The 25663-nt window shown below is 42.3% G+C and overlaps 1 protein-coding gene across 1 annotated transcript in view; it reads left to right on the top strand.

Moving 5' to 3' along the window:
* Positions 1-25663, top strand: part of nphp4 (nephronophthisis 4) — a 221150-nt gene that overhangs the window by 75660 nt on the left and 119827 nt on the right. The window contains 1 exon segment of the mRNA XM_068305896.1: positions 618-753. Within this exon segment, the coding sequence (XP_068161997.1) occupies positions 618-753 (136 nt within the window).

The following is a 25663-nucleotide window of genomic DNA, read 5'->3' as shown; positions in this document are numbered from 1 at the left end:
TTGTTGGTAACCAAACTTACAATACTCATGAAGATAAGACTTTACTAATCACCCAACTATGTCTTTTCTTTTCCAAGAAAAAGTACTTGCATAAAACATATAATATCATAATACTAGTTTAGGCATTAATAACATTGTTTGCCGCTCTTTTGGCGCCTCCTGGGCAGGGTGACAGTTGCTTGTATAATGCTTGGTAATTCCAGACAGTAGAGAAGGAAAAAAACACTCTTAAGTGCATGTCTGCTCATTCTCCAGCGAGTTGGTGAGACGGGAGAAAAAAGGCACTCAACCTCACCTTGTGACACAACAGTGCTCCACAGTATGCTTCTGTAATGGTGTATGCAAACTATGAATGACGAATAAGAGTCCTGTTCTGTTGCACACATAGGAGGCCTACTTTTGTTGGTGAACAGTTAACAAGGGAATTATCATAGTGCATTGATTTTTTTATGTACATAAAAAAAGCCAAGAGGAGATGTCATTTTCTTCTGTAATAGATTTAAAGTATGGTAGTCAGAAGTGATTTTTGTATGCCACATTATAGATTCTTTCTCTCCATGCATATGTTTCACACCCTCACTTTACTGTATATGTTTGTGTGTCTTCTTGTGCTGCAGCTTGACAACCTCAAACCTCCCTCAGAAACTGGGACTTCGCAGCAGCTTGGAGCTCAACTTGACCAATCATAGAGCTTTTGCAATTATCTTCCAGCTGGAGTTTGTCTTTTCTGCCCCGATTGGCCAAGAAATGACGGTAAGACATGCCGACTTAATTTAATACAAATCTAGGTCTTTTAACCCTAGATCTGAAATCAGCCTCAGGACGTAGTGTGTGGGTGTGCACGTGTGCGCACACACAAACACACACACACACACACACACACACACACACACACACACACACACACACACACACACACACACACACACACACACACACACACACACACACACAGAGACACACGCGCACACACACACACACACACACACACACACACACACACACACACACACACACACACACACACACACACACACACACACACACACACACACACACACACAAGTAACAGTGCTCTTCTCATCCTGTCATGATCTTTCACTATCTTGCTTTTGTCCTTGGAGTATCCCTCCATCCACCTCCTGACTCACAAAGGAAATTACTGAAGTCATACTTGGCCTTTAGTCCTCAGTAAACAGAAAAGACTTTATGCTGTCCGTAAAGAAGGTTGAATGTGCTCCAAATCCAGTATTGTCACCAAACAGTTTATCCACATATTTGGTCATGTAGAAGTTGATCATTGCATGAATTTTGATTCCCGGATTTGGCTTCAGAACAACCATATTATTTGTTAATTTTTAATTGTTGTTCAATGTTGACCCGTAATATCTTCCTCTAATGAAGTTATGTTAAAATTACTCTTTATTTTTGTGTCTAGCTCTATGTGCCATTAAATGGAGATACTGTAACTCATATTGCTGAAGGCTAACATCTTTTACTTACTTCCAGCCCAAGGCGTAATTTTTATTTTTTTTCTTGAAAACGTTCACTCTAGTTGTACCATAATTTCATTGGCCTTTGTTGACATCGAGCTTGATAAAAATAATTTCCAGATTTTTTAAAGGTTTTATTCTACTTTCTGTCAAAAGTGATCTTAGCTTTTACTTTACAGTGTGTTCCTGCAATATTTGTTTTCCATTTTGTTATAGACCTGAACAACAACCTTTTTATTCAATATTACATTGCTTTCTTCATCAACATTGTTTCCATAACCAAAGAATAAATTATAAAGAAGTGAGAAGAAAATAACAGACAGACTAACAACTGACAACTGAAAGTTATATTTCAATTATTGGCATTTGCAAGAAATAGATGTGTCAGTTTTCATAGAGGAATTCTTAGGATGAAGTAGTACATGTAGTTGACTCAAAGCTCAGAGTACCATCAAAAATACCAGACCCTGTTCCTGAACCAGATAGAGTGCCTGAACATGATAACCTGATCTCAGTCCTGAACCTGAATCTGTTACAGAGTGTTTTGGTACTCCCAAAATATGGCAGGGAAGTAATCCCCATTAATCCAGAGAGCAGATTTTTTGCTATATTTGTATTGCTTAGCATGCTTTTGTGCAAATAATATTTTTGTGTAGAAAATATGCCCTATGTCAGCTTTTAATATATTGATAAAAGCAGCCACACAACCCACAAAAATAAAATTATCTATGTCTATGACACTCAGTTCTTATTCTTTAATAGTTTTATCTTTAAATCAAATGTATTGTTTTGGTCAGAAATATTAATATCAGTAAATATTAAGCACTTTAGACAAACGTTTTGTCTCTGCGTCAAACATATCAACTTTCAATTGGATTGTCATTGAATGTGGCCTCAACCTATACATGGTTGTAATGGGGGTCTATGGAATAATGCTCAATCTTTGTAGTTTGAAGTCTGTTTTGAAGTGCTGTCATGTTTCCCCCTGTTCATATGTCCACAAGCCAGAAGATAGTAACTGTGAAAGACCAACACACTCAATGACACAAGGACATTACTTCAAAATTCAAACCGCAAGACTTAACAACTGTCCTTTGCAGGGAATGTCTGAGAAAGACTGATAATTATGTGCGTGGGTGAGCCTTCAATATTTATGAAAGGCCCTGCTCTCATCGAAGTAGCGCATGCCAAGCTTTATACAAGGAAAGGTCACCGGATCAGCTATTAAAAGCAGGGGGGGGACAGCAAGCTCTCTGGTCATTAGAGAAACCAGGGTACATTTGCATTCATGTTCTAATTCAACCATCTTTACCTTTACAACCATTTGACCGGCTTTTACATATGGCACCCCCCCATCCACCTTTTGTTTTTACAAAGGATAATATTGATTATCGTAAACATATAATATTTAAGTGTTTGTTTTTAGACTATGAAATTTTGCTCTTCAGAAGCCCGTTTCTCGAGGTAGGTTTAGTGGAAACCCTGGGTATGTTAACCCTTAAATTAGGAAAAATCAGGGTTTCCAGTATCACAAAGGCAGATAATATAACCCAGAGTCAGAGTAGTAACCCAAGTCTGTTTCATGAAGAGACGTAACTAAACCTCTGGTTTGCTACTATAGTAACAGGCTCTCTGGAACTAACCTTGTCAGGAGCAGGTTTTATTTTAGAAACCAGGCATCTCCTTTGACTCCATTTTTTATTTCTAGAACTGTTTTTTGAAGAATTACTACTGTACCAGGCTTTAACATTTTGATAAAAATAATATGTAATTGTACTCTTTTTTTAAACTCATATAGTTATGATGTTGTTATTAATAAAATTACTAAAGTTTACAGTTTTTTAGTTTTTATATTGTACTATTGGCAAAAGTCAATTGGGGTGCACTACTTTCTTGAGGTATTATGAACTCTGGTAGAATATGTAGTTAATCCAGAGCAACAGATTGGAACTGTCATGGCTCCATTTCCAGTTTTCTCTCCTGTTCCTGAATTTACTCCCACTCAATCGACTTATTCCAGTCACTTATGTTGCTGCAGCCACTTGCATCCCGTCTCCAACCAGGCTGCACCCTATTTACGCTCTGCTGAAACCACAGTTCAGGGCCAGATTGCAGGGATTTATCCTACCCTTCAGGATTCTTGCATTTTTGTGTGATTTTTGCTTGTTTCCTGACCTTGCCTGTTTGTCTGTTTACTGTCTGATCTCCTGTCTGAACTGGTGTAGGATTTAACGTGTAATAAAACTATGTGGACTTCTCCTCTGGTGCACTGAATTTGGGTCCAAAACGTCCCCTTCACACTAACAAAAAATTGCATTTAGTCAGCTCACAGGTATATGGTGTTTACTCTGAGTCATCTCAGTGAAAGTGCATGTATGTCTGCCTATGTTTAGATGCTATTCCATATCCACTAGTGTGGAGGCAACACAGAAGGCACATATAAGGAACACAGGACAAAGGAATTAAGTTGTTGATTGAACATGACTGTTTCCATTCAACTTGCTCTAGAGTTTCAACTTTTGTAAGCTATGAAAACAAATCATCCAGATCTTTTCTCTTGTGCCACCACACTGAAGATAATTATCCACTTGTGTGCAGGCAAATCAACATTTTATGTACACTCATTTTATGTACACTCTAAGTTAATATTAAGTGTATTCATACTTGTGAAGCCTTTGCATTGTGGAGACTTTATCGTGCCTATCAGCCCTCAGTTATCTCTTCATATTATAAGTAGATTGCCATCACAGTTATTGAATTCACTCAACTGAATGATTTTTTAACAAATCGGATAACATGAGTTGATTGCAGTCATCTGAATAGGTAACAAAAATGGCTTAACTCTCTTTCTATGTGTGTGTGTGTATGGGGGGGGGTTAGGGTTAGGGTTGGGGGTGCAAATGCTGAGTTTCTTTTCTCCTTTCTAGATAAGGAAACAGTCTGACAGTTGAAGCAAGGAAAGGAGTTTTTTTTAGTGTCTGGAGTATCTGTAGAGGCCTGGGCATTTCTGTTGGAAAACCATCCATCCATCCATTTTCTTTGTCTGCTGCAGCGGGTCATGTGGAGCTAGAGCCTATCCCAGCTAAACAAAACCAAAGGAAAAATATTTTGCATTATATGGGACAATTAAACATAGTGAGCTGTTACACCTCTTCCCTTTTATGAACCACAAATGTGACAATTCAAAGAATCATACTGCAAAACCGTACGGACCTAGAATGGCATCCACCCATCTAACTTTAACCGCTTAGCCGGAGCAAGGTAGCGGGGGCAGCATTGTCAGTAGGGATGCCCATACTTCCCTCTCCCCAGACACCTCCTCCAGCCCCTCCGAGGGGTTCCCAAGGTGTTCCCAGGCCAGCCGAGAAACATAGTCTCTCCAGCGTGTCCTAAGTCTTCCCTCGAGGCATCCGGAACAAATGCCCGAGCCACCTCAGCTGGCTCCGCTGGAGACGGATGAGCAGCGGCTCTTCTCCGAGATCCTCCGTGGTGACTGAGCTCAGGGTGCGCCCAGCCACTCAATGGAGGAAACTCATTTCAGCTGTTTGTATCCGGGATCTGGTCCTTTCGGTCATGACCCAAAGCTCATGACCATAGGTGATAGTAGGAACATAGATTGACCGGTAAATCAAGAGCTTTGTCTTGTGACTCAGCTCCTTCTTCACCACGACAGACCTATAAAGCGACAGCATCACTATGGAAGCTGCACCGATCCATCTGTCAATCTCACGTTCCATCCTTCCCTCATTTGTGAACAAGACCCCAAGATGCTTAAACTCCTCCACTTGGGGCAAGGACTCTCCACTGACCTGAAGAGGACACACCACCCTTTTCCAGTCGAGAAACGTGGCCTCGGATTTAGAAGTGCTGATTCTCATCCCACCCGCGTCACACTCTGCTGCAAAGCGTCCCAGTGCATGCTGAAGGTCCAGGTTTTTATTAGACCAACAGGACAACATTTTCCGCAAAAAGCAGAGATGAAATCCTTTGGTCCCCAAACTGGAGTCCCTCCAGATCCTGGCTGCGCCTAGAAATTCTGTCCATAAAGATTATGAACAGAACCGGTGACAGATGGCAGCCTTGCCAAAGTCCAACATGCACGTGGAATAGAATAGAATAGAAAGCCTTTATTGTCACTATACATTGTATAATGAGACCTGGGCAACTCCCGCAGTGTAATAATTTAACAGTAGAAAAGAGAGAAGCCAATGATCTTCTCGGCCTCCTTCACAACTCTCTGGAGCCTCTTCCTGTCCGCCATGGTGCAGCTGCCTTACCATACTGTGATGCAGTAGGTTAGCAGGTTTTGGACTGATTAGCGGTAGAAGGCCAGCAGCAGGGAGGGGTTCAGGTTTTTTAAGAACCCTCAGGAGATGGAGCCGCTGCTGTGCCTTCTTGATGATGGCAGTGGTGTTATCCGACCAGGAGATATCGGAGGAGATGAGGATGCCGAGGAACCCAAAAGTTTGGATCCTCTCCACACACTCACCGTCGATGTAGAGCGGGGCTGGGTCAGTGCTGAGCCTCCTGAAGTCAATGAGGAGCTTTTTGGTTTTGCTGGTGTTCAGGGCCAGGTTATGTTCTGAACACCAGATTACCAACTTCCGGACCTCCTTCTGTGTAGGCTGTCTCGTCACCTCCGGAGACCGACCACTGTGGTGTCATCAGCAAACTTGACTATCAAGTTGCTGTCGGGGCTCGGGCAGCAGTCGTGGGTGTAGAGACACCACAAGAGGGGGCTCAGCATGCAGCCCTGTGGGGAGCCAGTGCTCAGTGTCCATGTGGTGGAGAGGTGGGGGCCGAGTCTCACAGTCTGGGGTCGGTTTGTGAGAAAGTCCTTTATCCAGGCACATTTGAGAGGGGGGAGACCGAGGGTGAAGAGTTTATTGTTGAGAATGTCTGGGATTATTGTGTTGAATGCAGAACTATAATCCACGAACAGCAAACGGACATAGCTCTGCTGCCGCTCCAGGTGCAACAGCGCTGAATGGAGGGCTATGGCGATGGATCTCTTTGCCCGGTAAGCAAACTGGTATGTGTCGAAGCCAGAGGGGAGAAAGTCCTTGATGTGTTGGAGGACCAATCTCTCGAAGCACTTGGTGATTACCGGGATGAGGGAGGCAGGGCAATAGTCGTTTCGGGTGGTGGCTGGCGTCTTTTTGGGTACTGGGATAATTGTTGCGGATTTCAGACGGGGTGGGATGACAGCTTGGGCCAGGGAGAGGTTGAATATCTTGGTGAAGATGGGTGTGAGCTTGGAGGCACACGCTTTTAGTACCCTGCCTGGAACTCCATCTGGGCCAGCAGCCTTCTTGGGGTTCACTGCCAGGAGCACCCGTCTGACCTAATGCTCGCTAATGGTGAGTGTGCGGGAACTGGGTGGGGGAGGTAGGACAGGGGCTGAGGGGTAGTGTTGTGGCTGAGGAGTACTATTGTGACCATCAGAGCGGGCAAAGAGGCAGTTCAGGTCCTCTACCAGCGACACACTCAGGTGTTCTGCTGATGTAGAAGAGCATCTTCTGAAGTTGTTGATATCCTGGATGCCCTTCCACACCTCTCGAATGTTGTTGCTGGACAGATGGCACTCTATTTTTGCGCTATGGTCCACTTTGGCGTTTTTTATGCCCGTCTCCAGCTCCTCTCGAGCAAACCTGTAAAGATCTTTGTCGCCAGATCTGAAGGCAGCATCGCATGCTCTGAGGAGCGCGTGAACCTGGCTAGTCATCCAGGGTTTCTGGGTCAGAAGGACACGGATAGTTTTCTCCTTGGTCACTTTCCCGATGCAGAACTTGATGTAGTCCAGTACCGCACCGGTGAATGTCTCCAGCTCCTGGTTGTCGAACAGGTCCCAGTCTGTCTCTGAAAAACAGTCATGCAGCGTGGAGAGTGCATTGTCCAGCCAGGTTGTGATGGTCTTTGTGGTGGGCCTGGAGCTGCGTCTGAGGGGTGTGTAGGCTGGGTAGAGCAGGAGGGAGAGATGGTCTGATAGACCCAGGTGGGGGAGGGGTGTGGCTCTGTATGCGTGCTTTATGTTGGAATAGACTTTATCCAGGGTGTTGTCCCCTCTGGTGGCACACTTGACATGTTGATGGAATTTTGGGAGCACAGTCTTCAGGTTGGCCTTATTAAAGTCTCCTGCAATAATGTGGACACCATCTGGGTGAGCCTGCTGGTGTGCATTGATGGTGTTTAGCAGGAGGAAGAGCGCCGTGTTTACATTGGCGTGAGGTGGGATGTACACAGCCGTGATGATAATAACAGTTAGCTACCTAGGTTGGAAGAAAGGCCGGCATCTGACAGACATGTACTTCAAGTCAGGGGAACAGTGCATGTCTATCACCATCCCGTTGTTGCACCACTAGTTATGCATGTAGATACAGAGCCCCCCTCCTCTGCTCTTACCCGAGTCCTTTGTTCTGTCCCCGCGTAGCAACTTGTGGTCTGCTAGCTGCTTGCTAACGTCGGTGAAAATCATTACACAGCAGTCGCGAATGTACCGATTTCCAGCGAGTAGTAGTTGCAGGTCGTCCGTTTTATGCACCAGTGATCTGGCATTGGAGAGGTACAGGCTCGGTAGAGATGGCTTGTGTGGTCGTTTCCGAATCCTTAGCATAACGCCGGACCTGCAGCCTCGTTTCTGCTTTCTCTCCCTCCTCCGTCTGCGCCGTCTCTGGGACCCGACAAAAAACCACAGAGAGCCTGGTGTCCTTGCTGTCCCGTCTGGGATGTTGTGCGTATGATGATAGTCACTAGTAACACTAGGGTGTATGGTGTATGGTGCTGGTTCCTGATTACCAAAGGGTTCTGGTGGGTGAAGTGGATGTTTGCGTAACCCCATGGTGCACAAAAAGCGAGAAAGGGATACAAAGTAGAAGGAAAAGAAGCACTGGAAGGAAGAGCCGTGAGCCGCTGCACCTACGTGTACTGCCACAAAAAAAAAAAAGGGTGGTTTTCCATGGCCTCTACGCTGATAGAGGGCAGCCCTGCCGGAGTCCAACATGCACGTGGAACAGGTCTGACTTACCGCCGGCAATACGAACCAAGCAGACAGCTCTCAGCAAAGGGCCCTAAACCCCATACTCCCGAAGCACTCCCCACGAGATACCATGAGGGACATGATCAAATGCCTTCTCCAGATCCACAAAACACATGTGGACTGGTTGGGCAAACTCCCATGAATCCTCGAGCACTCAATGGAGAGTGTAGGGCTGGTCCGATGTTCCGCGACCGGGACGAAAACCGCATTGTTCCTCCTGAATCTGCGGTTTGACTATAGGTCTAATCCTCCTCTCTAGCACCCTGGAATAGACTTTCCTCGGGAGGCTGAGGAGTGTGATCCCCCTATATTGTAGTTGGAACATACCAATTTGAGGACAGGGACCACCGCCCCGGTCTGCCAATCCAAAGGTACTGTCCCCGACTGCACATCCAGGGTCTTGAGGTACCTAGGGCGAATCTCATTAACCCCCGGTGCTTTGCCACCAAGGAGTTTGGCAACCACCTCGGTGACTTCAGCTTGGATGATGAACAAGTCCACCTCTGAGACCTCAGCCTCTGCTTCCTCTGTGTAAGATATGGTAGCGGGATTGAGGAGATCCTCAAAGTATTCTCCCGACAATATCCTCAGTTGAGGTCAGAAGCTCTTCGCCTCTACTGTAAACAGTATTGGCTGTGCACCACTTTACCCCCCTGAGGCGCTGAATGATTTGCTCAGAATTTCTTCAAGGCTTACCGATAGTCCTCCTCCACTGCCTCCCTGAACTCCTTCCAGACCCGAGTTTGTGCCTCCACAACTACTCGGGCTGTAGTACACCTGGCCTATATGTACCTGTCAGCTGCCTCCAGAGTCCTACAATTCAACAAGATTTAATAGGACTCCTTCTTCAGCTTAAAGACATTCCTTACTTTCGGCGTCCACCGCTGTGTTCCGGGGTTACCGCCGCAACAGGCACCAGAGACCTTGCAGCTACAGCTCTAGGACAGCCGCTTCGACAATTAAGCGATGAACATGGTCCACTCTGACTCAATGTCCCCAGCTTCCTGCGGGATCTGGGAGTTGAAGACCTCACTGACAGAGGGTTCAGCAACAACAGACTCTCAAAACATGTTTGAGCCTACCGAGTCTGTCCGGCCCCCTGCTCTGCCAGCGGATTCAACTTACTACCAGGTGGTGATCGATTGACGGCTCTCCCCCTCTCTTCACCCAAGTGTCCAACACACGCGGTCAGAGGTCTGATAATATGACAACAAAGCTCATCATCGACCTTTGGCCTCGGATGTTCTGGTGCCATGTGCACTTATGGACATCCCTGTGGTTGAACAAGGTGTTTGTTATGGACAAAGTGTGACTAGTACAGAAGTCCAATAACAGAACAACACTCGTGTTCAGATCTGGGAGGCCAATCATCCCAGTCACCCATTTCCAGGTTTCACTGTCATTGGCGCAGGATGCGACCTTCTCGTTCACTGGGGTGAACTTCAAGATCAAACGACTGAGCTGTGGGGCTATAAGCAAGCCCACACCAGCCTGCAGCTTCTCACTTTTGGCAACACCAGAAAAGTGGAGAGTCCAGCCCCTTTCAAGGGATTTGGATTCCAGAGCCCAAGCTGTGGATGGAGGTGAGCCGAACTATACTGTATTTAGTCGGTACCTCTCAACGTCCCTCACAAGCTCTGGCTCCTTTCCTCCCATTGAGGTGACATTCCATGTCTCTAGAGCTAGACTCTTTGTCTGGGGATTGGGTTGTTGAGCCGCATGCTGACGACTGCCACCCAATCCATACTGCACCCATCCCCTACGGTTTCCTCAGCGGGTGGTGAGTCCAAGGGAGGTTGGGCCCACGGCGTCTTTTCAGGCTGAGCCTGGTCGGGCCCTGTGGGCAGAGGCCCAGCCACCAGGCACTCCCATATGAGCCCCAACGCCGGGCCTGGCTCCAGGGTGGGGCCCCGCTTGCTCCATACCGGGCGACGTTACGATCCTTGATGTTTTACTTGCCAAAGGGGTTTTGTTATTGCCCTTAGTCTGGCCGATCACGCAGGACCTGTTTGCCAAGGGAGACCCTAGCAGGTACACAAAGCCCCTGACAACATAGCTCCTAGGATAATTTGGACACTGAAACTCCCCCACCACAGTAAGGAGGCAGCTCTTGGGGGGGTCACCATTTTCCATTCTTCACCAAGAATGGAAAATGGAGAAATATAATTTTCTTAGAGGCTGTACCCCTTAGCATTAATTTGAGTAACAATTTTGTCGTGTTTGTTGTGTTGAGCTAAGGTTTTCAAGATTCACATATGCTTCATTGATTTTAGAAGAGTACAGAATATGTTCTTAATGGATAAAGTAAATTAATGATCAAAATTAAACAAATGTAATGTAGATTGCAAAGTAAATTGTAATTTAGCTAATGAAACCGCTGTGAAAAGGCACAAAGTGAGGCACAAAAATACCCGGCCTCATGGATAGGGGGGGCTGGTGATCCCAGGTATTCATCTTGGGACTCCTCAGCCGAAGAATAAGTGAATGCAGGCTACGATCTACATTAAGTCAAGTGCAGCAATTCTTTTTTTTCCGCTCGCCTATTCAAATGGAGGATTAAATATTACAAACTGAAGGAAGATACAGACAATTTCTGCAAATAACTTATTGATGCGTTTGTTCAGAGGGAGCGGCGCATGGACTTAATTTACAAGTAAACCTGACATATTAATAGGTAGGTAACAACATTAAGTTTTTTTAATCAAATATGCTTATTTGTGTGTTAGTTTGTATGTATAAATAATTTTGCAATGAGACTTTAACATAACCCACTCACTGTTGCTAATTAAATGGTGAATAAGCAACACTGTAGGTTTATTTTTTGTAAATCTGATCACGTCATCATGATGACGTCGGTGCCTCACCAGCCATGAACCTCACCGTACGTCACTGGTTTCATTCCTGTTTTGTATGTTCTCTCTGTCTTTGTGGGTTCTCCCTTGGTCATAGTGATCCAGTGATCCCACATCTTGTTTCATTTATTGAGACATAATGTTGAAACATTGAAAGAAGTTAAAATGGCAAATGATACAGTATATTTGAAAGTAAGGGAAAAAAGGCCTATAAACTGGAAGTGAAACTCATAAGTGGCAACTGGTGATAACATTTAAACTTACTGAATGAATCCCGCAACGGGAAATTATCTTTACACTCACACCATACAGAGAGATGTTAGACATGCATATATACAGTACATTGTATACAGGCCCCTGAAATAAAACACACAACACAGTGGGAGTCTTTAGGCATGCAAATTATATAGGGGGAGGCAGAATGATGGGCACGCCCCAAACGAGCAGCCTGTAGGGGGGACGGCGCCTTGCTCAAGGTCGCCTAGGCAGTGACTGGGAGGTGAGCTGACTCGCTGCCAGCTCACACTCTGAAGATAGCTGGGCGGGAATCGAACCACAGATCTCTGAACATACGATGCCTGCTCTACCACTGAGTCACTGCCGCCCCAAATAGAGTCTGAGAATAATTATGGAGCAGACTCAGGTCATGTGCTTACCAAAAGTTGAGAGGCTTCCATTAGCATTTGTCGCCCATTTGTGACATCTTTTGCAGGGGGTTCCTGTTTTTGAAGTGTTGTAAATAAAATAAATGTCATGTACATTCAACTCTGTGTATAGGCACAGTTTATATACAGTTGTTCTATCTTTATCAACAACTACTGCTATACTACTATCAATCTATTGATCTATTTATCCATAGACACACACACACACACACACACACACACACACACACACACACACACACACACACACACGCACACACACACACACACACACACACACACACATACTGTATATACAGTATATATTTACTGTATATATATATATATATGTAAAGCAATTACATATTAACTGAGCCCATACATAGGGCTGTATCTATATTACATTTATTTATACGTGCACCTTTCAGTGGCTCATTAATTACACTGACTGTCATTGTTTTTTTTGGACTTAAATGTCTTTTCCCGTGTTCCATGGTAGTGTTTATATAATACATACATTACCACTAGATGGTGCTGTGTGGCACAACTTCAAGGAGCCTCTGTTTGAAGAGAAGAAGGGCAGGACCATGCATAAGGCCTTACTGTTGTTGTTTTTCTCTGATTAAATAGAATTATGTCTTTTGATGTATTGTGAGGGGACTGAGGTGGATGAACAGAGTAAAAACAAATCTCCTCCCTCCTTCAACATAAGCACTGCAATCCAGAGGCAATCACTCTACTTTGAGACTGCCTACATATCTCATCATGTCTGTGCTGAAAAGCCAGTCTCCCTCTAACTAAAACAAAGAATAAGGCTGGCCTCCTTTTACAAAATTGCACTGCCCTTGTTGCCTTTGGTTAGGAAGAAAGAAAACTGTGTTTTGTTCATGTGTCCTCGTTTGTGTTTTTGATTTTAGTTATGATTGAGTTGCTCTTTCTAACTAGTCTCACTGTCTTGTGTTTCTGTGTAGCAGGCTGTCTTTCTTTCAGAGCCTTTGTGCAGGCTTTTTTCATGCTCCTTAGTAGTCAGAGGAATAGAGATAAAAATTTAAATTAAGGAGGTTGGAGACGGAAGAAGAACTGGGAATTAGTGTGATAGGCTGTTCTCTGAGGGGGTCAACAAACTCTAAATTTTCAACTTTTCCTTCAGTTAGGAACATTATTTCCACTTTCTGTTGTTTCCTACTTTTTTCTGTTTGTCATTTTCCTTACTTCTTTTTTCCTACTACATGAAGGTATCTACTGTATTACACAGTATTCATCCTTACACGTGTCTTGTTAGGATGCACAGCCAGGTATGTCTTTCCCTATCCCCTCCAACTACACTTTCATATCACTCTGCTACCAAACTTAATAAACACATGCATGCATTTATGATTTTACCCCCCCCCCCCAAAAAAAAAAAAAAGTTTCAACTTGGTCTCAGATAAATGGGTTATCTGCAGACTTTTTGATTCTGTAACATAACTAAGTCTTTTGGAGATGATTGATTGGATTCTTATCATTAATCCACATTATTGTTTTATTAAATTGTTCTGAAATTTAAAATTATTGTGTAGTCTCATTTCAGACCCTGGAGCTTGCTTCCGTAGCATACCTCAAAAACATACAGATTTTTTCTTGCTGTTGATGCTCCTTTCACTGTTTGTTTTGAAACTGATAAATGCGTCCAAAATGTATTACTCATTGCTGTTCACAATTTTTGCATTTGCCTTGGGGATATGTACTCCACTCATGGCTCTTGTAATAATGTGGGAATGAAAAAAAACATGCAATATTCCTTTGCTGACACACCCACATCAGTTAAAAAACCATGTATTAAGAGTTCAGTCTATCAATGAATAGAACATACATGATCCCTCTTGCATCCATCATTACAGCATGAATAAGGGAATACTTAATAAATAATTTTTATATAATTCTTCTGTCTTTTCTTGACATACACATCTATTTGAGAGGTAAAAATTGTTTTCCGTAATAGTGCATCATGTTTTCAGCTATCCATTCAAGTGTAAGTGGACGCCATCAACATGATTTACGCATTGCGAAAATACTAGGGTCACTGGCAGCTGACGCCAGAAGATGACGGCTCTCCTAATTGTGCCCTGTCAGTATCAATTTGTTGCAGTAGCAACTTCTACCCAAGACATTTTTGGCCATTCTTGTTTTCTGATGGCTGCCTCTTTTCAACCACCGTTAGTTTGCTGAACAAATGAGCCACAAAATACATTCCCATACAGCTTAATGCAATACAATGGGACTTTTGTTGTCCACCTTCTTCTGCTGACAAGCAGTAGCTCATCGCTAATGGAAGGGCTGGTCAGGGGAAAGTGGAGGTAGAAAGCGTGACTGGCCTGTTTGGCTTTATCTTTTTTTCCAGGAAACAATTTGTCGGCAGGAATGACAGCTGCAGTCATCCAAAACACCGACATGTACAGTGAGTGACAGATTCAAGCAGATAGATGGATAGACAGCACAGAAGGGAGGGACATACAGAGAGGGAGAGTCTTTGTTTGATCTTCTCCCTTACCTCGGTTGTGCTTCTGAGGAACTGTCAGACACCAATCATGTCTTTGGAACAGTAATTGCTGAGTCTCTTGAGCTCTTATGCTTCAAAAACGTTTTGTTGCTGTAAAAGGATGTGGACAGCTGATACTTGTTATGTATTGAAATGAGTTCTTCTTTTGAAGTACTGGACCAGCACACAGACAGTAATAAATGTGTCACACGCATCATGTGTTCATGGCGTGTCACCTTTGACCCAGACCGGGCTCTGTGAGTGGCAATGTTGATTACTGAGCATCTGAGGAAGTGTAGCCATGAATGCCTGACCTTTAAATATACTTGGTGTTTTGCCCTTTACTGAGCTCATTTCTGGCTAAATGCAGATGCAGGACTGAAATTGGCAGCATGCCCGTTTCTTATTAATTCTGTAATGCAATGTTTTTTTTCTCAGATAAAAGATTTCTGAGATGACACCCAAGGTGTCACAGTACTGTACTACACACAAGTGAAGAAAAATTGTACTTCTTTATAAAAGAAATGCTATTACAAGGAAGAATCAAATGGAAAAATGTTGTCCATCTTTGGATGGTGATTTCTTTGTGAAAGAAAAATGGAAAGGCCAGAAAGCTTTTCATATTGCTATTATTTAATGTAAAATAAAGACTGTTCTTTGGATATACTCTTGCAGAAGAGAATGTAGTGCTAGGGCATCCTCTCATCAGTATCACCTTCAAGAATTCCTAACTGAAGATGATATAAATTCAAATGACTTACTGCTCAAATGCTAGTACACATTTGGGCATTTAAAATTAAAACAAAAATGTCCTTTCTGCAACTGAAGAACCATGATACCTGACAGTTTGTGTATGCTCAGAGGAAAATGGACACTACTTCCTTCCTGACTGCCATAATGCCACACCTAAATGACCTCAACTTAAAATTGTAACGGCAGTGGCTCAGCGGTAGAGCGGACGTCTTGGAACCAGACAGCGCCCAGCCATCGGCGGTTCGATTCCCGCTCCAGCCAGACATCTTCGGAGTGTGAGCTGACAGTGGGAGGTGTCAGTTCACCTCCCAGCCACTGCCGAGGCGCCCTTGAGCAAGGCGCCGTCCCCCCCACAAGCTGCTCATTGGGGCGCACCCCCGAAGTTGCGACCCGTCCCTCCTCCTCCCTGTACTCGTTGTCATTAACTTGCATGCCTACAGGCCCCTAGTGTGTGTTGTGTTCAGGGGCCTGTATACAATGTTTGTGTGTGTATGCTGACTAACACACACACATATATATATATATATATATATATATATATATATATATGCATGTACAAAACTGGAGAGGAAAACACAATTTCCCCATTGTGTGGACAATTAAAGGTGGATTATTATTATTATTATTATTATTATTATTATAACAATTTCCAAAGGAACCAGGCGCGAGAGTCAACGTGTCGATTAATCAAAAAACCTTTAATCACTTTGGAGTCCAAAGTCCAAGCGGGGGTATAAAACCAGATGATCAGGGAAAAGACGGTACTAAGGGAGGCAGGCAAAATCGTAATCCAGCAGACAGGCAAAAGGTCATTCATGGGGCAAAAATCTTGGTCAACAGGCAAGTAGTGATGTGACGCTGGGAATCGAAGCTCCAAAGCGTGTGGCGAGTAGGGGAGGGGCTTTCCCGGGAAGCGCGTATATAAGGTAGGAGCTGAAAAGGATGACGTTCGAAGCTTTACCGGGAAGTGAGGCTTAGGGCGTGATGTTCCGTATCGAGGCTACCGGGAACACCTCGCTACGTGGCCGATACCACGTGACTGATTTGGCTCGTGACACGTGCATTAACACCGATATAAAGCATTCAGAATGTGATTCTTTGGGTGAGAGTCGTGGTTAGCTAGTGTGTAGACAGTTTGGAATTTGGGTAGAGTTGGACATATTTTGGAGAGAGGTTATAGATAGTGTGGAGACAGTTGGTTTAAGAGAGAATCAGGAAATGGAACCTGCCACAGTGGATAAATTGTTGTTTTTTAACAAAAACCAATGATGTCACCAAAGCATAATCACTGGCCATACCTCAATGTTACAGAAGTACAATATATATATATATATTACATGCAAACACACCGGCAGTATGGAAAGTGATTATTTGGACATGAGGAAAAAGACAATGAACATGTGCAGAGAGGGGGAGGGTGGTTGGGGTTGGGAAAATGATTGTGCTTCTGTAACATTGTATATATATAATTACAATTACAATTGTCTTGCATACTTCTTTATTTTGCTCACAGTTTTATTCACATTTCACGTTTTCTGGTAACAGAAAACCAGAAAAGTACATGAACTGAAAACCAATAAACAAAAGACAAAGTCAGCAACAAATGGATATGGCAAAACAGAACATGGCAGATGCAGATCATCACAAAAATCACAAGGGAAAAACAGCTTTATATCCTTTATCTCACTTTATGATCTGAAACAGCTCTCCAATCTTTATGTAGGAAGTTAAACATTTTCAAAGGGAATCTCCGAGAGAACTGTACACTGTACATTCTCCAGCAATGAATCACATTCAGTGCCAGAGAAATGTTTCTGTCATATTGAGTTCAAACTGGAATTGATAAGAAACTTTTCTGATCCATTCAACAATTTCGGCCTTTGAGAGTTGCTCTTTTTCATGCAGAGTCCATTTCTCTTCAGAAATTTTTAACCGGAGGCCATACAGATAGAATGATTAGCAACTACTGGGTCTCTGCACATGAAACCTAAGGAGTTGCAATCAAATGTAGTATCAAGAGAACAATGTGGAGTTTGTGATCCCTCCTGTGACATGAAAAACTGTTTTTCATATTAACTATGCTTAGCTTCACATATATCTGTGAATCAACATCTTCACAGTCATTTAAAAAAAAATATTTTTTAAAATATTATCATGTCTTTTTAGGAATAGCAATGACCCCATTCCCATGAAAGTTCAAAATGCTAATGGAAAGACTAAAGCAGTGGTGGGCCATTAGGGCCAGCAAAGCCTTCTCTACTTGCCTAAACATCAACTGGTCTCAAGCTTTTTTTTGCCAATCTGAATGGGCTTGCTGCGTTCTTCTCTGGATCTCCAAAGCGCACACAACTCTTGGATGAAATTTGCAAGTGTTGTCTCCCTTACATTGCGCCAACACGATGGCAGTATACGTCTAGATTGGTGAATACAGTCTTTGAGGAGCAAATTGCGCTAAAGGATTTATTTGATCATATATTACACCACGCCGAATATGATGAGTGCACTGCACTTTCTGCAGATTGATTTAATGCATGTCTGAAGGATTTTAAGTTTTTTTTTTTGCTCAACACATTCAATGGGATTTTTGAACATGCTTGTGTGCTTTTTGCAATACTACAGACAAAAACGTTGGATGTACAGGTCCTTCTAAAAAAATTTGCATATTGTGATAAAGTTCATTATTTTCTGTAATGTACTGATAAACATTAGACTTTATATACTTTAGATTCATTACACACAACTGAAGTAGTTTAAGCCTTTTATTGTTTTAATATTGATGATTTCTGCAAAAAAAAAGAAAAACCAAAAGTCCCTATCTCAAAAAATTAGCATATTTCATCCAATATTTCCACAATCTATCTCAGGATCCAGTCACCTCTTCTGGTTGTGCAGCGTTTTCTGCCACACTTTTTCCTTCCCACAGACTTCCCACTGAGGTCCCTTGATACAGCACTCTGGGAACAGCCTATTCCTTCAGAAATTTCTTTGTCTTACCCTCTTGCATGAGGGTGTCAATGATGGCCTTCTGGACAGCAGTCAGGTTGGCAGTCTTACCCATGATTGTGGTTTTGAGTAATGAACCAGGCTGGGAGTTTTTAAAAGCCTGAGAAATCTTTTGCAGGTGTTTAGAATTAATTTGTTGATTCAGATGATTAGGTTAATAGCTCGTGTAAGGTACCTTTTCATGAAGCCTAATTTTTTAAGATAGGGATTTTGGGTTTTCAGGAGCAGCATGCCAAAATCATCAGTATTAAAACGATAAAAGACCTGAAATATTCCAGTTGGTGTGCAATGAATCGAAAATATATGAAAGTTTAATTTTTGTCATTACATTATGGAAAATAATGAACTTTATTATAATATGCTAATTTTTTGAGAAGGACCTGTAAGTTTTGTCACTCAGTTGAGCAAGCAAAGACAAAATTCAGTGACCTATATGAAGAAATGGTGTGCGTCCCAGGTGTTCCAGCTATGGGGAGAGGCCGGGGCATAGTGCAAGAATATCTGCGCGCACATTACCAAAAACTCCACCACAGCATTCTAGACAACAGTATTTCCCAGATACGGAATCGATTTCAGCACCACAGCATGTTGATAGTTCTCTCCCTCCTGGACCTCCAGCACTTTCACAAATGCAGGGGAAACATTTCCGCAAGCAGCCTTTTCCACCTTAATGCAGAGCCATGGAATACCGTTTGATTTCCCTGACTTACAACAAAACTGATCTTTGATCTTCGGATCAAAAATCGGAATGAGAGTATGGGGTAACTGTATGCATTGGCCTGTTTGGCTGTAACCATCCCTGTGTCCCCTGCTTCAGTTGAACGCTCATTCTCGGCATTGAAGCATCTAAAAATGTAAGCCAGAAATATGACCGGACAGACACGGCTTTCAGTATTAGCCTTCATGTCCACTGAGGAAGACTAGCAGATGGATCTGGAATGTGAAGGTAAATTGTTCGACAGAGCCATGGAAGTTTTTTTGAAGAAAGAAAGAAGGATAGATTTCATTTTTAAATAAAGATGCACTGTGTGGGTCCACGTTGGTAAATGTAAACATTTTATTTGTATTTTTAAAGGTTTTTGTCATGTTTATTAGTTATAAATAATTGGTAACATAGTTAAATGTCAAAAATACAAAAAATAATTGATTTTAAATTAGCCGGAAATTAAGTGTTGTTTGATTAGTCTATATTAATGGTGATAAAATACAGTATATATGTGTGGATTCTTAAACCCTGGTGTCATGCTGATGTTATTGTGAGGCATATTTTAGGTAGAATAAATATGATGTCACTGAAGGCCTAAGGTGAAAATGCAGGGCCCGCCACTGGACTAAAGCATATTTCGTGAGTTCAGTCCTGGTGAATAATGCATCGGGGTTCCCCACACGACAACGTGAGGTCCGTCACAATCAAAGAATATATGTTTGATGAAGCCAAAATGGCTCCGTAAGTGAGAGACATGGACAAAAGTGAAGACCGGAGCTAACTTGGCTAGCGGCCCGAACTTCCGGGTAGACGCCGGAAGCGTGACAGTGTGAAGTTTTCAAGTGAGCTTATTCAAATATATTTGGGCAGATTAATAAAAATGTTGTTTTGCTGTTTTGCATAAATCGTGAACCTGTATTTTTAGATAATTAAGTTTTTGAACCTCATTTGGGAGTATGGTTGATGTACTGGACCTTTTCATATTTAATATCCTTTTCAAAAAAAAATCTACCACATATAGAATGCTGGCTTTGTCTAGTGGTCTTACAGTTGTTGAATATGTGTAAACAGGTTATATAAGTTAGAGTTTGATGAATATTGAACACAATTTTGCTGAGCTGAATATCAAATCCTAATCGCTTCATTATCTATTCATTAGTTATCTGATCTCGGATGTCACTGTCCACAGATGGAATATAAACAGCATGTAGTTCTGAAACAAATGATTTGGCTAGCGGCCAGTTTGATTGGTCTTACTTCATGTCCGTGCCACGGAAATGCTTGTTTAGATTTTAATTGGCTTCCCGACAGGTACATGCTTATAGGCCACATTTCCTTTTATGGTGACTTCCCTGAAGTGGCTGCATTTGTGTTACATTGCATGTACCTACAAGTGCACTACCATGCATCCCTGAAGGCTTTAATGATATTTGCTTAATGAAAAATGCCTCAAGAAAGTCTGTCCTATCTCATACACATTGAAATTGCCTATTTAGAATGAGCCCCTCCCTCAGTGCCAGTTCCCCCAACTACTTACTGTATGTTTTATGACATATAAACAGAGCCTTACCACCAGTGTGGACCTCATTGTCAAACAAACCACTGGTTCTGATCTGAAATGTCATACAAATGTTAATTAAATGTTAATCAAACATGTTAAGCACAGTAATGTCCCCGGGATTGGGAAATGATAGTTCTATATTTAGCTGATATGTGGCCTATTTTGGAGGTCATTCCTCCCTCAAGGTCCCTTTTCCTCTCTCACAAAGAAAAGAGGAGTTGAGGATAAGACAAGGGTGGCTTCATGCTGCAGAGACAATATTTTGACCGCCTAATTAAAATGAATGTCAACTCTCCCCCCACTGAAAAGTGCATCAATCTCCCCCTGCGATCAGCCCAGAGTGAGTCTTACCCTGTCTTTGCTTGCCAGCAGTGCTATTCGTCTCCAGACGGATGCTTTGCCCTGGCAGCCTGAGAGGCAGCGGTGATGATGTTTGCACATCTAATGGTTTCCATGTGGATGGCCTACTCATTTGCAGGCCCTGCTTCAAATATAGAGACGTTTATCCACAGACTTCAATTATCCTCAAATCAAACTGCAGTTGTATACAGTAGTAAGTGGCATTTTGAAGATATTAGAGGCTAAACAAGCTGTAGTAAATAAAGTGTAAGTTGATCATTGTTCCACATTGTACAGTATTTTGCAAATAAAGTAAAACAGGTACAAAATCCAACATTGACATTGTAAACAGTGACAAAAATCATAAATTATTATATCCATCGCCGTGGTAATGTGATATGGATGTGTGTGTGTGTGTGTGTGTGTGCGTGCGTGTGCGTGCGTGCGTGTGTGTGTGTGTGTCCGCCTGAGGCTATCCCCAGTATCACAGCAAACACATAACCAGTTGCACATTAATTACTAATCCAGAACAATGTTCTGTTTTTTGGTCAATGAAAGCAGCTTTAGCTCCTCTAAGTAATCGGAGAGCTGCGTATACACACACACACACACACACACACACACACACACACACACACACACACACACACACACACACACACAAGAATACAGGTAAAATCCCATCTTTCATTAGTTTGTGTTAGCTTAGCTCCCTTGTTATCCACAATCTGTCATTGTCCATGACGATTTTCGGAAAACACAGCTTTAGCAATCCTAGTAATAATAATAATAATAATAATAATAATAATAATAATAATAATAATAATAATGATAATAATAACATCACCGCTTTGAAGCAGGATGTACACAATGAGCCACGAGTATTTGCTCAGCAAAGGCTGAGGAAGCAGGTCCACGCTTAGCGCCGAAAAATCAACCGTAATATCATGAAAAACAAGAATGCTAAATACAAGAAGAGTTAGATCGACATACGTAGCAGCAAAGTTATTGAAAGTTAAAAAGGTTCCAGACTATGCCAATTGATTGATCTATAATGAAGACGTGTTATCAGTGCCGCAAGTAAACAAACGCTTGAGAACACGCGGGGGACGGTAGTGTTGATCGGGCAGAGGGGGGAGGGAGATAGGGAAGGCTCAAAGGGGAAGGGTTGGAGATAGGGAGCTTTGAGCTATGCCCCATTAAAACAGAAGACGATTTATCAATATTCAATCAAAGTTATTGAGGACCACGAATCACTTTAGGGCAAGACATTTCAAATTCAGTGTAGTTGGACATCAGGCAGCTGAATGACATGGATTTAAGAAAAAAAAACATAATATGGGACCTTTAAAACATCACCATAGCACACAATGGCAGCACAAATTGATTAATTAATTACACAATTTCCTTTGAAGGAAGTGTCTGTCTATCTGTTTGTCTATCTGTCTGTCTGTCATCTGTCTATCATCTGTCTATCTGTCATCTGTCTGTCTGCCTGTCTGTCCATCTATTGATATCCGTCCGTCCGTCTATCCATACATCTATCCAATTCATTACAAATAAGAAATGTAAATTCTAACATGTGTAATAATTTTGTGTATTATTTACAACATAATGATATGAATATTATCATTTATTGAGTTTCCGTACTGCTTTTTTCCACATACAACCCCTGTGGCCCAGTGGTCACAGGGTTTGCTGGAGCCTATCCCAGCAGACTTGCATGCAATAGGAATGAAGATGTTCCTTACATGTTTCCAATACTTTGCGGATAATGAAAATTATGTTAATAAATATTCATTTGACTGAATTATAACCTCATGTTCAAGTGTTGCTTAACGACATTAGAAAAAAGTGTCAACTTGACATTTAATGTTAATAGTAACTTTGCAGGGTTTGCCAAGTTAACCAAGCAAATGACCAAACAAGCAAAGATAGATTATGTTGTAATGCCTACCATCAAATGAAAGAATTTGTAGCACATACAATTTTGAACATAGAGCATCCTCTGATGACAGGGTTAAAAGTTGGCAGGGTTTGCTGGGTGACTGATGAAAGAACCAGCGAACCAACAAAGTGACCATGCATAGATCCCATAGCAAAATGTAAAAGAATGAGCACATTCTCTAATTGGCCTGAGCAGAGAACATGCATTTCATCTCCTTGAAGATTTTTACCATCAACTATCAAGAAATCTGCTACTGTGATCTGTTCAGCTAACCATTGCTGTTTGGCCTTGGTGAGCGAAATATGGCATAGCAGCCTGCTGGGTTTAGACTGCTTGCGCGAGTGATGAAAAAGTGAATGGTTTAGTGCTTCTTAATGATCTTGGTACATGTTCCCCTCACATCCTCCAGGGCATTTCATTGTTGAAAGTAAGTAGCCGGAGCTGTAGGCTGGTGCCTGTCACAGGGTCTAGGCTGAAATAATGACTTGAGTGGCCAAACATACTGAAGATATTGTAATAATTGACAGATTCTGTCTCCCATCAATGCTCACATCTCTCAACAAATGATTAATACTTTCTGTACTTTTGAATGCCTTGAATCACTGAATGTGTTGCCATTATCTTTGAATGTCATGATTACAATGTTCCTGCAAGTTGCTTTATTGGTACCTTAATCACAAGCCTGCCCATTTTTAGGTTTAAATGAGCATAGATATATCAGTCATGAATTGCTGAGCTTTAACACTTTTTCATTGAATAATCTGAGTGCATTGGACTGGTTGTATCTGTGCTACTGGGTCTTCTTATCTACTGGGGAATGGGGTATCAGCTTCCTTTTGTAACCCTGTTAAAATGTATTCATTTAAATTAATAACTTACTAGGTTGAATAATAAGTTAGATAATAAATATCAGTTAATAAATATAAAAGGTTAACATATTAATAAATATAAATATAATAATATTTTAAGTTAATAATAATAATAATAATAAAAGACCTTTATTGTCCCACAGTGGGGAAATTTGTGTTTTTGTGAAGAGAAATGTTATGTTCATGTGTTACTTACTGTACTTATGTTGAAATATGTGTTCATGTTCAATGTATTTGGGTTTTGTTTTGTTTTTAGAGTGTTGGGGAATGACCGCATTGTTGGGTCAAAGGAGACGAGAGAGAGAGAGAGAGAGAGAGAGAGAGAGAGAGAGAGAGAGAGTGAGAGAGTGAGAGAGTGAGAGAGTGAGAGTGTGTTTTTGGATGAGCAGATGATAATTTATGCAAGAGTTCAACCCGAACTACTGTAGAAGAAAACGTGGACAATAGTTTTGTCTATTGACGGGCAGATGAAGCCCCATGAAGCATTGAAGCCTTTCATCCCAATCGGTTCACGGTGGTTCGGAGCTTCATGAGGCTTCATTTGCTCTAGTACGACATCTACCTGGATGGTAAAATATCAGGTGGCATGAGTTTGAAGTGTGCGGCATTTTGCAGAAAGCCTGTTAATAAAACTCAGGAAAAAAAAGAAGTATGCAAAACATGTATAGTTTAGTGATTATAATATATATAAATATAAATATATATAAATATATAAATATAAATATATATATATATATACACATACATACACACACATACATATGTATGTATGTATATATATATTTATATATATATATATATATATATATATATATAAATAAATAAATAAATAAATTAATTAATTCCCTCTCACCCTTGTGGGGTGGTATCTGTGTGTCATCCTCAAGCTCGGGTCCTCTACCAGAGGCCTGGGAGTCTGAGGGTTCTGCGCAGTATCTTAGCTGTTCCTAGGACTGCGCTCTTCTGGACTGAGGCTTCAGATGTTGTTCCAGGAATCTGCTGGAGCCACTCTTCCAGTTTGGGGGTCACTGCCCCAAGTGCTCCTACTACCACGGGGACCACATTTACCTTAACCTTCCACATCTGTTCCAGCTGTTCTTTCAACCCTTGATATTTCTCAATCTTTTCGTGTTCCTTCTTCCTGATGTTGGCATCAGCTGGAATTGCCACATCTATCACCACTGCTCTCTTCTGCTCTTTGTCCATCACCACAATGTCCGGTTTGTTAGCCAGTAGCTGTTTGTCGGTCTGGAAGCTGAAGTCCCACAGGATCTTAGCCTTGCCGTTCTCAACCATCTTCGGTGGTATGTCCCATTGGGATTTGGGTACTTCTAGTCCATACCGGGTACAGATGTTCCTGTACACTATCACAGCTACTTGGTTGTGCCTTTCCATGTATGCTGAGCTGGCAAGCATCTTACACCCTGCTACCACATGCTGGACTGACTCTGGGGCTTCTTTACATAGCCTGCACCTTGGGTCAGATCTACTGTGGTAGATATTGGCCTCTATTGCCCTTGTACTTAGGGCCTGTTCTTGTGCTGCCATGATCAGTGCCTCTGTGCTGTCTGTCAGTCCAGCTTTATTCAGCCATTGGTAGGTCTTCTTGATATCAGCCACTTCCTCTATCTGACGGTGGTACATGCCATGTAGGGGCTTGTCCGTCCATGTTGTCGTCTCCTCCTCCTCCTCTTCCTCCTCAGGTTTCTGCTGTCTAAGGCATTCACTGAGCAGTTCATCTGTTGGGGCCATCTTCCTGATGTACTCTTGGATTTTTGATGTCTCATCCTGGACAGTGGCCCTGATGCTCACTAGTCCTCGGCCTCCCTCTTTCCGCTTAGTGTACAGCCTCAGGATGCTGGACTTGGGGTGAAACCCTCCATGCATGGTGAGGAGCTTTCTAGTCTTGATATCTGTGGCTTCTATCTCCTCCTTTGGCCA

Source organism: Antennarius striatus, chromosome 2 (genome assembly GCF_040054535.1).
Source record: "Antennarius striatus isolate MH-2024 chromosome 2, ASM4005453v1, whole genome shotgun sequence".
NCBI classification, from domain to species: Eukaryota; Metazoa; Chordata; class Actinopteri; order Lophiiformes; family Antennariidae; genus Antennarius; species Antennarius striatus.
This window is presented reverse-complemented; position numbering and strand designations above follow the sequence as displayed.